General features: G+C 40.2%; 1 protein-coding gene across 1 annotated transcript in view; it reads right to left on the bottom strand.

Moving 5' to 3' along the window:
* RXFP1 (relaxin family peptide receptor 1) overlaps positions 1-14,788 on the bottom strand; it is a 63,091-nt gene that overhangs the window by 28,347 nt on the left and 19,956 nt on the right. The window contains exons 2-7 of the mRNA XM_027116821.1: positions 13,734-13,832; positions 9,799-9,904; positions 9,038-9,109; positions 5,694-5,765; positions 466-537; positions 305-376 (exon numbers count right to left, since the gene is read on the bottom strand). Coding sequence (XP_026972622.1) covers positions 305-376; positions 466-537; positions 5,694-5,765; positions 9,038-9,109; positions 9,799-9,904; positions 13,734-13,812 — 473 coding nt within the window. The 5' untranslated portion in view covers positions 13,813-13,832. The remainder of the gene's footprint in view (positions 1-304; positions 377-465; positions 538-5,693; positions 5,766-9,037; positions 9,110-9,798; positions 9,905-13,733; positions 13,833-14,788) is intronic.

The following is a 14,788-nucleotide window of genomic DNA, read 5'->3' as shown; positions in this document are numbered from 1 at the left end:
TTTAAACAAACGTATTTTTCTTTACCAAGATTAATAGAGGATAGTACCAGTGTGCTTAAGAATATTTCAATAAAGCATGGCAGTGGGGCTGTGTTCAGTTTTGATGGGCTGACATTCTAGAAGATGAAAGATCTTATAAAACTGTTACAACTACAAAACAGCCTCATAGGATATGACTAGGAGATGGTTTTTAGTTGAAAATTCCATTTTAGGGTTTTAATTCTAAATGTCATGTTGTTAAACCCAATTTTTATTCATGCCTTTTCCTTCAGTTGAAATATTTGCATAAATTTTTAGTACTTACAGGAGAATAAGAGAATTTAGTCCATAAAATGTTAGTGGGGAAATTCGACTGAGATGATTCTCTTCAATTATCCTGCCAGCCAGAAGAAAAAAATGGGTTCATTTACATATTTTTCGAACATAAAGGCTAGTACTATAAAATGCCACATAAATTAAACATACAGCCACTCTAGTCTGTGGAGATCTTCAAAAACACCCGGCTTCAAGAAGGTTATTCTGTTATGACTGAGATACCTGAAAAAAGAGAAATAACTACAGTAAATTTGATACCTTCTTGATATCTTATAACAAGGAAAGGAAGAACAATAATTGTCCATCTTAAATTTTCTTATATGTTGTTCTCATCAGGCCATTTCCCTGCCCTCGGAGCCCTGAAAGTTCTCTATCACTTACCTTTTCACGTCTAGTTTTTCATTTCCCAATAATCAACCCACCATCAGCCAATCCCTCACTCCCTCTGTCTATTCATTTATTCATCAAGTTGTTTTGAGCCCCTACGCTGCGGCATTGTGCTAGGTGTGGAATCGCTTTCTCCGAGGGGCTTTGCATCTAGTAGAAGACAGCATGTGAGCAGGTAGTTATTGCAGCAGCAGAGGGAAAAGAACAAGAACATACAGTTCCTCTGACTTTTCAGCGGAGGAGGTGTCGGCCTCTGCTGGGACTGGGGAAGCAGAGCTTGGAGGGGAGAGGGGACAGGGAGTGTTAAAGAAAGAGGTCTCTATTCCTGCCCTGCAAATAGGTTCATCTGTGCCATTTTTCTAGATGCCACATATATGTGTTAATATACGATATTTGTTTTTCTCTTTCTGCCTTACTTCACTCTGTATGACAGTCTCTAGGTCCATCCACCTCACTACAGACAACTCAGTTTTGTTCCTTTTTTATGGCTGAGTAATATTCCATTGTATATATGTGCCACATCTTATCTTATTTGCAAAGCATAAATAGAGACATGGATGTAGAGAATAAACGTATGGACACCAAGGGGGAAAGGAGGGCGTGGGATGAACTGGGAGATTGGGATTGACACATATACATTATACTGTGTATAAAATAGGTAACTAATGAGAACCTACTGTAGAGCACAGGGAACTCTACTCAGTGCTCTGTGGTGACCTAAATGGGAAGGAAATCCAAAAGAGAGGGGCTATGTGTATATGTACAGCTGATTCACTTTGCTGTACAGCAGAAACTAAGACAACATTGTAAAGCAACTATACTCCAATGAAAATTAATTACAAAAAAAGAAAAGAAAAAGAAAGGCTCTTCTCAACTGAGCCTTGGGTGAGGTGTGTCATTCACAAAGCAAAGCATGGGTGGGAGTGATTCCAGGCAGAGGAAATGGCTTATGCAAAGGTGAGAGGTGTGACGGTGACAAGGTGAGGGGTCATGGTAAAGAGGCTGTGAGGGGATGCAGGAGATGCCCCTGGAGGCAGGTATGGACCTGCTCTGGGTGCCTTGCTGGAGAGTCAGACCCATTGTACTTTGACCCGACTTTACTTCTCACTCTTATGCAGAGTGAACCAACTCTTCCTTCTGTTGTGCTGATCTCTTACGTGTTTATTTCTTTGTTTTCTTCCAAAAGCAAACACCAGCTTTTAACAACTTTCAAAATCACCTCTCTTCTTTTATAGAGGCCTTATTTATTTTTTAAAAAAATTTATTTATTTTATATTTTTGGCTGCGTTGGGTCTTCGTTGCTGCGCGCAGGCTTTCTCTAGTTGCAGTGAGCGGGGGCTACTCTTCGTTGCAGTGCGCGGGCTTCTCATTGCGGTGGCTTCTCTTGTTGAGGAGCATGGGCTTTAGGCATGCGGGCTTCAGTAGTTGTGGCTGGTGGGCTCAGTAGTTGTGGCACGTGGGCTCAGTAGTTGTGGCACACGTGCTTAGTTGCTCTGCAGCAAGTGGAATCTTCCTGGAGCAGGGCTCGAACCCGTGTCTCCTGAATTGGCTGGCAGATTCTTAACTACTGCACCACCAGGAAAGCCCCGGCCTTAGAGTCTTTATGTGGCCTTTTCTCTTTTTTTTTCTGAAGAAAACTTTTGGACACACACACAACCACACACAGCCCAACAGCAGCTGGTAAAGCAAGGGAAATATTTGGAAAACTCTAATTCCACTTCACTTTGTCCTTTGGTTTGGTAAAGTGGAGGTGAGACTCTCAAAATACCTAAGGTTGCCAATGGTAGCAAAAGCACTGGACTCAAATGTGTGCAATATTCCTTTCCTTCCATTTTGTCTTAAAATGGCAGAGAAATTGTCTTGCGTGTTTATTTTTGTCTCAGTTTCTCTAATGCAGCAACTCACTGCTCTGAATCTGCTGTCAGACAGTTTGGTTCCTGGCTTCACTACTTGTTAATAGTGTGACCTGAAACAAACAGCAACTTCAGAAATCCTCAGTTTCCCCAACTCTAAAACGGACATAACACCAATACCTAATTCACTGGGCTGTTGAACATTTGAGCCAGGCATGTCAGGAACACTAGGTGCATGTTAGTAGAATGAGGTCTCTGTTCAACCTCCCATTTCAACTTCTTTCCTGTTCTTTTTCCTCATTGCCTATGATTCTCATGCAAGCATTTGTTCAAATTCCTCTTCCCCTGATACACGGACCACACTGATTTCTCTTTTTGCTACTCTGACAGCTCTTAGAGCTGACATCCTGTAAAATCTGTCCTTCCAGGAATCTCCCCTTCTCCATCAGATTTGACTTTTCTTGGGGGTAGCAAAGGATAAGGCCCCATATTAGAGCCACTTCCTTCCCTTGCAAGCCTGGAGCCCCAGTTGGGCACAGGAAGATGTTAAGAATCTCTTCAACAGTTGCCCTGAACACTCACGGGTTCCCTTAAGAGCCACTAGAAATCCTCTAGAAAGGGACTTGATCCACCCCCCATGCCCTGTGCTGTCTGATTTGCCCCGTCCTATTCATTTTTCAGAGTCATCCTTCACTGCTCTGGACCCAAAATAATCACTCCTTTTAGGGAATCATCTTAGCAGTTGTGGTCTGAACCACATAGGTTTAAGTCTTAGTTAAGTAAACACCCTTGCCATTCTCTAGTTGTTGTGTATATGTTGGCATTGTTTCCCCACCGTAGACTGGAAGCTTCCAGAGAGCGTGTGGGTGCCTCTCCCCGGTGGAAGCACAGGGTTCTACCTGCAATACTGCAATAAGGAGCTAGAAGGTAGCAGGTCTGACTTCTCTTTCTATGCCCCCCACGGTGTCTCGCTGAAGACCTTGCACACTGTGAGGGATAATGAGTGTCTACGGATGAATGAAGAGCAGTATCTGATGTTTACCCATGAAAGACCAGAACCGTGTGACACTTTAACAGCCAGACAATATTCTCGCGCCAGGAAAAAACCAAGGTGCAGATGGAAGACACTTAAGTTTACTCTCCAGTCTGTGCCATCTTTCAAGAGTCTCCTGCACACCCATTGAACATTAAACCAAGCAGACGCTGTTCAGCAAGTTTTGAATAGATTTGTGAGAGGCTGTAGAGAAAGGTAGGCAGAAGCATGATGAGGACGACTCCAGTATTGACTTTGAGTAATTTGCTAACACACGAAAGAGCAGGAAAGGGGTAGACACAGCCACAGGGGTTACTGTTGAGACTTTGGGTCTCCGGTGACCTTCTCTGCTAGTAAATGATTAGGTGGCCTTCTTTTTTTTTTTTTTTTTTCTTTTGTGGTACGCGGGTCTGTCACTGCTGTGGCCTCTCCCGTTGCTGAGCACAGGCTCCGGACGCGCAGGCTTAGCGGCCATGGCTCACGGGCCCAGCCACTCCGCGGCATGTGGGATCTTCCCGGACCGGGGCACGAACCCGCGTCCCCTGCATCGGCAGGCGGACTCTCAACCACTGCGCCACCGGGGAAGCCCTAGGTGGCCTTCTTGACTCAACCCCAAACTCTGGTACAGCCAGTGAGGAATCTGACCGGAAAGAGTTTCTTGGGTTAAGGAGTAAAAAGTGGGGTAGGATAGAAGGCAAGGGGCCAGAAATAAAATACAGGGAGTTGTTTATTAATGTGATTTTTTGGTTATATTTCCATTCAGTAACTTCTAGGTGGTAAGTTTCAGCTGCCTGGTAAAATGCAGCTGAAATGGAATGGAACTTTGAGAAAGACTGTTTTAAAAAGCTTAGCTCTTAACCACAATGAGATGCTACTTCACACCCATAAGGATGGCTGTTATTAAAAACAACACAACACAAAACAACAACAAAATCCCAGAAGGTAAAATGGTGCAGATGCTGTGGAAAACAGTATGGTGGGTCCTCAGAAAATCAAACATAGACCTGCCGTATGACCCAGCAATTCCACTTCTGGGCGTACACCCCAAAGAATGGAATGCAAAGACTCAAATATTTGTACACCAACGTTCATAGCAGCATTATTCACAATAGCCGAAAGGTGGAAACGACCTAAATGTCCATCCATCAGGAATGAATATAGAAAATGTGGTATTTTATATATATATATACACACAGTGGACTATTATTCAGTCTTAAACAGGGAGGAAATTCTAATATATGTTACAACATGCCTGAGACTTGAAGGCATTATGCTAAGTTTAAGACGTGATGAAAAAGGCCTGACACTAAAGGGAAAATATTACCTGATTCCACTTCTGTGAGGTCCCCTAGAGTAGTCAGATTCATAGAGACAGAAAGTACCACGGTGGGTGCCAGGGCCTGGGAGGGGCCGTGGGGAGTTAGTGTTTAGTGGGCGTGGAGTCTTAGTTGGGAAGGTGAACAGTTCTGGAGATGGATAGCTGTACAACAGTGTGAATGTACTGAACGCCACTGAACGAGACCCTTAAAAAGGATTAAAATGGCAAATTTGTTATATACGTTTTACCATAATTTAAAAAAAAGCTTTGTTCTTTTAAACGTATCGTGCTTTATGTATTTGTAAAAGCAGAATTAGTGGGAAAAGAGTAACTGGAGAAGTCTTTGGGTTTTTTCCTTCATAAATTTTAATCATCACCAGACTTTCTCATGTTGATAAAGTTCATTCAATCCTCATTCCCGTCACCACGGCTTATGTATATTGAGTTCCTACTACGTGCCCGGCACAGTGTGCCCAACTCTTCCCACGGATTTTCTCATTCGCTCCTTACAACAATCCTGAGGTAGGTACTGTTGTAGTTTGCATTTTACGGTAGAGGGAGCCGATGCTTAGAAAGGAAATTAAGTTCTCAAGTTCACACACCCAGCGAGTGGTGAGGTAGGACTGGGACGGCAGCCTGTGTGACTCAGGGTCCCATGCCCTGTGCTCACCGTCCACTGTCTGCATGTCCCGTGGGCACTGTCGTGGGCGGGAGGGCCGTGGTGGGTGGGATGGGTCGGGCTGGCAGGCCACCACGGAAGGGCAGACTAATGGGTGCTGGTACTCACAGTTTAGTAAGACTGTGGAGTCCTCGGAAAGCGTAGACGGATACGGATCTAATCTTATTGTTTTGCAGGCACCTGTGAAAATGATGATTAAAAGGAAAACGTAAGGAAATGTAGTTTCAGCTTTGCAAGATGAAAAGAGTTCTGCGGATGGCTGACGGTGACGGCCCTGCAAAGATGCGGGCGGATGTAAGGCCTCTGAACGTACACTAAAGGGTCAAGCCAGTACATTTTATGTTGTGTGTATTTTACCACAATATCTTGTGATAACCTATAATGGAAGAGAATGTCGAAAAAGAATACACATACTTATAGGTATATGTATAACTGAATCACTGTGCTGTACACCTGAAACGAACACAACATTGTAAATCAACTATATGTCAATAAAAGTTAAAAAAAAAAGAAAGAGGAAATGTCAAAAAATTCTTAAAAATTAAAAAAGGTAAACATAACAAAATAATTTAGCAGAGCTGGGTATCATGTCATTTTGTTTCTTGATTAAGTTCACATACGATTAGGCTAGTTTTTATTTGGAACTTCTAGTTATAAAGGTAGGCACACGAGAGCTAAATTTTTTTTTTTTTTTGCGGTACGCGGGCCTCTCACTGTCGTGGCCTCTCCCGTTGCGGAGCACAGACTCCGGACGCGCAGGTTCAGCGGCCATGGCTCACGGGCCCAGCCGCTCCGCGGCATGTGGGATCTTCCCGGACTGGGGCACGAACCCGCGTCCCCTGCATCGGCAGGCGGACTCTCAACCACTGTGCCACCAGGGAAGCCCGAGAGCTAAAATTTAATGTTTGAATTTTTAATGAGTGAAACTTCAGTTTTAGTGTATGGTAATGCACTCACTAATCAAACAAGCCTAGAAGCCTTTTTAACTTTTTAACATTTTCTGCTATAATTCTACAAACTTGACAGTATTCAACACAGTGTTGGCAAAACTACAAGGCTGTGACATCGTTAAGACCCCAAACCATATTTCATGTAAACCACAAACTGGCCAAGCAAGTCAACTTCAATTGTATTAATTTGACACCTAAGTTTCGCTCCAAAAACTGTTTGAGGAAACTTACCAAGAGTATATATGACAAAAGAGAAAAACAGAAATAGAAAGAATCAGGTGGACCGAGAAGATCGACAACATTCCAGAACATAGAGGGTGGGACCAGTTTCAGGGGAAGCATATATTAGTATCTTATTTTTAGCCTGGAAGAGTCCCCAAACTTCTGAAACCAGAACTATAATTTTTGCTAAAAGAAAATTTCCAGGAACAAGAAGTAAAAACAGTAACACTTGGTTTTCATGTTAAAAAACAAACAGCAAAAAAGGATCAGGTCTAGGAGAAGATAAATTAGCTTGGAAGGCCAAGGAAGTATGCTGGCTGCGGAGTTCACTGAGGTCATGCTGAAGGTTGGGTCTGGAGTTAACAGGAGGTCAAAGGAGACAGAACCTGGAGCACAAGCCGTTGCAGCCCACACACCCATTTAAGCTCTGCACATCTACGTACACTGGCCCCAGGTTGTGAACAAGGGCAAAAGTAAGGGCTTCAACTCTTATTTCTTCTACTGATGCAGGTCACCATTGTTCTTCAGGGTTTGCTGAGTTTATGTATAATTTTCACAGATTTTAGGAGTGATAAGGGATAAACCAGTATGGGCCAACTCTCAGTTAATTAGAAATTTTGACTAAAGGAGAGTCCCTATTTCTCCAGCATGCAAGAAACCTAACTTTGATTGTAAAATGTTAAGTTTGTTATACACCGAACACTCTCACAGAACATGCTGTGGTCCAATCATTTACTAGGCGATGCATCTTTCTCACTAATAAACAGAAAAACTTTGACAAGTATTTATTCATTTATTTCTAAGTACTGTAATTTTCTGTTAAGCAATAGATTATATTGCCTGGAGGTGGAGCCAATCACCAATTAGAACTTTTTTGGTAATTAGGCTATTTTGATCTATTACTTGGAACAAACTGGTCGTTCAAGAATTAATTCAATGTTCACTGTGTAAAATTGCTAAACTATTGAATCCTGATGCTTAGAGTCGAAGCCCCGACTCCTTTTAAACCATGTGGACATAAGGTGGTGCTAGAGATCAGAAAAATTCTTCCTACTCCAGAAATCAGAAAATAAAGTAAGGAAATATCCTCTTGAAGTTTGTGTATCAGGTTTAATTTTGAAAAGCTCTTCTCACTTGATTGATAAATGTCTAGAATACAGTCCTGAAAAGTTATTTTTATTAGAATTTAATTTTCTGATGTGAAATATTTTTCTGCAGGTAATCCGAGCTTTGAGAACATTTCATCAAACAAAGTGGATACATTTTTCTTCTGATTCTGCTCTATCTTTATTATCTTAAAGAGAAAGTACAGATAGATGATATCTATATACCAGGGGTCTCTAGTGTAAAAACAAATCCCAAACCAGTGTAGGTGTGAGAATGAAACTGGGAATTCTGAGACGTCTTCTAGATAGTGTCATTCAGGCACAGAATATTTAAACCCAACAGTTTAAGCCTATGACAATACGATTTAGTCACAAAGTTGACCTAAATAACAGCTAACCATCCCCTGGGCCATTATGGATTCTGTGAGTACATAGGTAATCTTAGACTGAAGAGAAGCTAGCATTTCAGATAAAACTCAACCAATGAGGCAGATGTGAAAATGGAATTAAGTCCCTAAAACACATGCTTGGAGGTTTCAAACCCCAAGGACTTTCTCTCTTAGGTAGAGATTGAATTTGCAAACATATGGAAGAAAATTCTTCTCTATCTAATCTTTTTTTATTTTTTAATGTTTATTTATTTATTTGACTGTGCCAGGTCTTAGTTGCAGCACAGGGGATCTTCGTTGCCACGTGCAGGATCTGTAGTTGTAGCATGTGGGATCTAGTTCCCTGACCAGGGGTCAAACCTGGGCCCCCTGCATTGGGAGCATGGAGCCTTACCCACTGGACCACCAGGGAAGTCCCTTCTCTATCTAATCTTGAGGGCAGCTCTGGTAAGGGGTCATTACATCGTTCTGTAAGATGGGCATTGAAATGCAGAGAGTAAAACCTCTTGAGTATATTCACTTGGGGGCAGTGTGGTCGGAGGGTTCATAGCACACGTACTCTGGTTTCTTTGGGGATAGGTATCTGAGATTTTTCTAGGATAGCTTCTAGAATTACTCAGGAAAAAAAGTGTTACCTGGTAGTCTCCAGCTAATGGCTAAATAATTCCCCAAAGAGGGGCTAGACTTAAGCAGTGGTGCAGTGTTTGTCTCTGCAGAAGTGGGAAGAAACAGATAGGCCAAAAAATGTTAGTCAATTCAACACTAAGAATTAAAATTTTCCTTACAGCTTCTGAAGATCATGGTACTTCTTAAAGCCATCAGGAGGAAGTTTTCTTATTAAGTTCCACTTGAGTGACCTGAAATAAATGTAAATTTTGGTTCTTACTTAAAGGTTTTTTCTTTACTTTTAACAACATTATGAATAATTATAAACTTTATTTACTTTAACACTAGCTTTCAGGAAACATTTTGCTTCATGATGTCACTCTTGTATTCATAATATCATTTAAAAAATTTTAGAGAGATTTTATTTGAGAGGTATTTTTATTTTTATTTTATTTTTTTGCGGTACGCAGGCCTCTCACTGTTGCGGTCTCTCCCGTTGCGGAGCACAGGCTCCGGACGCGCAGGCTCAGCGGCCATGGCTCACGGGCCCAGCCGCTCCGCGGCACGTGGGATCCTCCCGGACCGGGGCACGAACCCGTGTCCCCTGCATCGGCAGGCGGACTCCCAACCACTGCGCCACCAGGGAAGCCCAGCACACACACTTGATTGCATCTTTTGTTTAGATAAAATGTGGCGATACTAAATACTTCACAAGATTGTTATGAGGGGCTAACTAAATAAGTGAACATATAGAATAGTTTAGAGTCAGATCTATCATGTAATAAATGCAAATAATATCAGCAATCATTATAACTGACCAAGGAACAATGATATCATCTTGTGACAACGCATTATTAATAATGACAAGTACACCTGAGTTATGGTACAGTTTCACAGGGGCTGTTCTGGCTGTGAGGATGAGCCGTTCTTTTCTACTTACATTAAAGTCACATTTGAAGAAACTGATGGAACGGCTCGTAAATTGGTCTCGTCACAATCAAGCTCTAAACCTCGGCAAAGACATTGCACGGGCACAGAACCGACCACTGAATAAAGAGGAAGCGGTAAGGAATGGGGATGATGAGGGACCAGGAACAGGAGGGTAATGAAAAGAAAGAAACAAAAAGCTATAAGAAAATCATATACAAAAATGTGTCATGTCTTACGTACGCAATTTGTGCAAAGCTTTAAATTAAGGTTCCAAAGTTTTGCTTTTAACATTAAAATGATGCTAGAACTTGAAGAAAAGGAAACATACACATTTACCAGCCCATGCATTTAAAGAAAAAAAAAAAGCAGCCTGCCCCTCTCCATTTGTTGCAAAATGAATGAAGTCATCTGCTCTTTCTTATCCTTGGAGAGTAGCTACGTCCCAGGGTGACAGGACAGGGTGTGATGGGCGTTAATGTCCATATTAAAGCTGCTGTTTAAGAATAAAGTATTAATAGTTTTAATGGAAGACGAAGCCCTTTTTGACTAACAAGAAAGAGAACTCAACTCTGAACTATAGTGCTGGGAGATTTTTTTTTTTTTTAATTCAGGAGTTCTTCAAAAGACTTCTTTTGGCCTATGTAGGGATGTAAGGATGCTTACAGCTTCACTTGAGGAAGTGAATATTTCTTATGCATAGCCATTCTATTCTCACTGATGAGAGTTGGAAAGAGAGAGGAAATGGAATGTATGCCTTTGATTACCTTGTGGGGCTATAGCGGTAGTCTTAAAGATGTGACCTGATATTTCTAAAGTCTGTTAGAGACTTGCAGTGGGGTGTTCATATAGCTAAGCAATGAAATGGGATTATTATTCGGAGTAATAGACATCATCTGACTGCTGACTTGATGGGGAATGGACGATTCCTGGGAGCAATGAGGTGTGTTCTTTTCTACGTTCACTTTGAAACTCTGCACTTAGAGCAGAGGTTACAGCCTCGAATATCTACAGGGGCAGGCAAAGCGGGTAGAGACTGCACCCAGGAGTCCCAGGGGGACAGCTTCTCTGAACTGTTGTCCTATATTACAACAGGAACATCTGTGGCCAAGTCAACCAACTGCCTCAAAGAAGCCAGAAAGACAATGTTTCGTACTATATAATTACCTACTTAAAAATAATAATGCCTAACTTAAAACATTTTAAATCATCATAGGACAAACACAACTTCTTGTCAGAACTGTCTGTTTGCAGACTTTTAGTCTATAACCTTTACAGTAAAGCTTCTGAAGAGTAGAAAGTCATCGTGATGGCAAAGCAGACACGCTGAGGCAAAGCCGGGGGGGTGACAGAGATGCACACGGGCGGCTCCAGCCTTGGAAATAGTCACGTGTCTCTTTGCTCAGCTATGAGGCCACAGGTGTTTTCCCTCTCCTCCCAAATAACTCTGCAGGCTCCCTACAGGATCCTGAGAGCTCAGATCGATCGTAATTTAGGTTTTGTGTGTTTTGTAAACAGAGTCTGTGCCAAGAACTTTAAAACAGGTTTATGGTTGTAAGTGACCATTCTGGCGATGGAGCTCTGGAAACTGATTCTCTCTCTCTATCCTCTGCTAATGTGAACGTTGTGGGGATGGGAGGTGCAGGGTTAGGGTGGAACACGAAGGTCCTGAGAGGGACAATATGAGAGGTAAAAATGGAGGGCAGTGAAGTTGGCATTAATCCAGTGTGTCTTTTCTATTATGCAGACTGAATTCAGATAATCCATATATGCTGATCACAAGGTTACCTGTGATAGGAAAAGATGAAAAAAATGACACCTAAATATCCACCAGGAAAGAAGGAGGAAACAAATTGTCACTTACAGAGTATTTTGAAAAGTGTATAATATGGATACCTGATTATGCTAAAATGCTACCTGAAAATATGGTAAGAATGGATTGCATAGAAAATTTCAACTATGTTCAAATAAAAAAAGATGAGTAATGCACCAGCAAGTTAATGCTGGTAGCTTCTGAGTGGTGAAATTATGGCTGAGTGAACAATTCTTTCCAAATCTCCATACTTTCCAAATTCTTGAAATTTAAACTTTATTAATATATTGGTCAGTGATGGATGTGTTTCCCATGATATTTTTCTTGAGAGGTGACTTTGTAACTGTGAATTCCTCACATTCTTTCATCCAGCCAAAAAGTATTATAAGCCATTTTCAGTTAAATTTCCAATAAATCCTTATTATAATCTGATTTAAATAAAGCGGTACAAAAAAGTAATAAAGCGATACCATAGGAACCTTCATTTAAGTTTCACCCCTTAATCTTACGTTACACTTCCCATTTCATTCTTACACTGCTTTTAAGCTTGAAAAAAGACATTGAATTATTAATTGCCACCCCTCCCCCATCTTTCTTGAAAACTCTAATTAAAAATCATATATTTGTTCATTACTAAGAATTGATAAAACGTCGCCTTTGTATTTTTTGAAACATTTTTTTTGTGTGTGTAGCTGCATTCCTCTTATGTAAGTATGCTTAGGACACATTTCTCCCAGAGTTCATCATCAGGCAAAAATTTATTTCTCTTGCTAACTTGATCTGTTTTCCCCCTTTGTTTATTTTTGTTTTACAGACCAGACTATGAAAAAGTCATGTAGCCCATTATTTTTCCTCTTTGACTTAATGACTACAGAATTAAGAACTAGGCAGTAAATTTTCTTAGTAAGGATTTCCTCATCTAATTTTTCTTCTCCATTCCTTTTCCCACTCGGCATGGAATTTTTGTCTCTTCTGTCATGTTAATGGGTTAAGTCTGTTCGTAGCCGTATTTTTATTGTAAATTGCCTAACATCCTTTTGGGAATAACGTGAAACATAAAAAGATTAAATTAAAATTTAAGAAATGAAAAGAAAAGGATGTACAATAAAATAAGAAAATAAAAACTACATTTTGAGATCACATGGCTTAATCCATTCGTTTTTTGCCTTGTATTAGTAGTTAAATTATACCTGTTAACTTTTTCCTTTCCCCAAAGCTTTTAGCTCTCTAATGATAAAGCAATCTGATCTCCATATTTGACAAGAAGACAACATGAAGTTGAGATAGATTGCTGAGTGACCTGTGAGACTTCCAGGAGGGACGTATACCCCCTTAAAGTGGGGTTTGCTAGCAGGTTTTTTTTTAGTCTCTTTTGAGTAATGAAGACAAAAAAATATTTAAAAAATTTTAAAAAGCTGTACTTTACAATTTGTGGTAGAACATAAAGGGAAAAATACAGTGAAGTATCCTTTTCCCCAACGCCTGCTTTTTAACCAAGGTTTTGAAAAGCCAGGATTAAAATTACAACTTTAAGACACACATTTACATTTGAATAATTTATTAGAATAGGCAACATTTATTTAAAAGGAATTATGTATATAGATCTTTCTGATCTTAAAAATTATAGCTTACCCTCAATGTTATACCCTCCTACAGACCCTTTCCAGGGTTTTTGTAAGTTTTCGGTATGTGACTAAAAGTAGTCGATTTTAATTAGTAAGGCTTTTTTGGTAGCTGTGAGGTGTGGCTTAGACTCCAGAAGCTTTCTCACTTACAAACGTTAAAATCCAAACAGCTTCTCTGCTCTTCTATTTTCAGTTTCCTTTATATCAGAGTTGCTTTTATATCAGAGTTTATAATGATTGTGAAGAGGGGGAATGAAAAGTAGCAACCCTGATGGACTGATGTTAATCTTGTCCACAACAATACCCGGCATGATTTATTACTGTTGCACTTATGATCCTTGAGTGATCGTAAAATAAAATCCTCAATTTAAGGCTGCGTGTCTACTAGAACATTATAATTTTGCAAATAGGAAACTATAAATTTTTTAAAATGTTGGATCCAACTTTTAAGAACATGGTGTCTTACTATGAACCTATAGGCAAGGACCGTCATTCCCTCTGATTACTTACAGCATTCAGATGTTTCTGCCACAAAAGGATACCAGGAAGTCATTTTGTAGTAATTGGCAAAATATTTGTCAAGTTGCATAGACCATCCATTGTTGTCACCTAAAATAAAGATCACAGAGCCGAAAAGTTCAAGAACAGAAATATTCTGTTGTGTCGGGGAAAACAGGTCCTCTCTTTAAAATAATTGAATGACCTATATGAGAATAGAATCTAAAAAAAAGTGGATACAGGTATATGTATAACTGATTCACTTTGCTGTACAGCAGAAACTAACACAGCATTGTAAATCAACTCTACTCCGATAAAAATTAACTACAAAAATAATGAGTGACTGACAAACAGAGGAACGTCATCTGGGAGCTCGTCACAACATTCTCCAAAAGGAACACATTATCTGTCTCCATATAAACTTGCTATTCCTCCTAAATTCTCTGGATTGGTGAATGGTCCCTACAATCTATCAAACTGCTCAAAACAGAGAAATTAAGTTTTTTGGAATATGCTCATATCTGATTAAATATAATTTGTACAATTTTCCTCCATCTCCATGTTATTTTCTTATTTTTCCATGGCTCATTAACTCTTCCATGAAGATTACATTTGGGGAAGGAAAGGTATTCTAACATAAGTGCTATGTATGCTGGTAAGAGTATACTTCCTATTAAAGTCCCGCTAAAAACAAACTGGAAAGAAGATAGACTACTTAAACATTGTACTTTTAGCAGTTTCCACCCTTTAGTATTACTTATTAGTTTTAAAACTTCTTTATTACAGAAGGTTTCAAAATAAACACCAGTAACAAAGTAGTATAATGATATCTCAAAGATATTATTATATCTCAATGATATCATTATGATATCTCAGAGATGACTGACGGACCTCAAATTTACCAACTGCAGATGTCAGCCTGAGACTCCAGCTGAGTGCCAGTAACTGGGTGGACAAGAGAAGCACCCCAGAAACAGCAAATCTCAGCTTCTGAACACCCAGGAACCAGGTCAAGGTGCCTCCCCGACCCTTGACATTGTAAAGAAGGTGGCACCTTAGGTAGAGAA

The sequence above is a fragment of the Aethalodelphis obliquidens genome, unplaced genomic scaffold (genome assembly GCF_003676395.1).
Source record: "Aethalodelphis obliquidens isolate GAN/ISIS:26980383/991018 unplaced genomic scaffold, ASM367639v1 scaffold17, whole genome shotgun sequence".
Lineage (NCBI taxonomy): Eukaryota > Metazoa > Chordata > Mammalia > Artiodactyla > Delphinidae > Aethalodelphis > Aethalodelphis obliquidens.
This window is presented reverse-complemented; position numbering and strand designations above follow the sequence as displayed.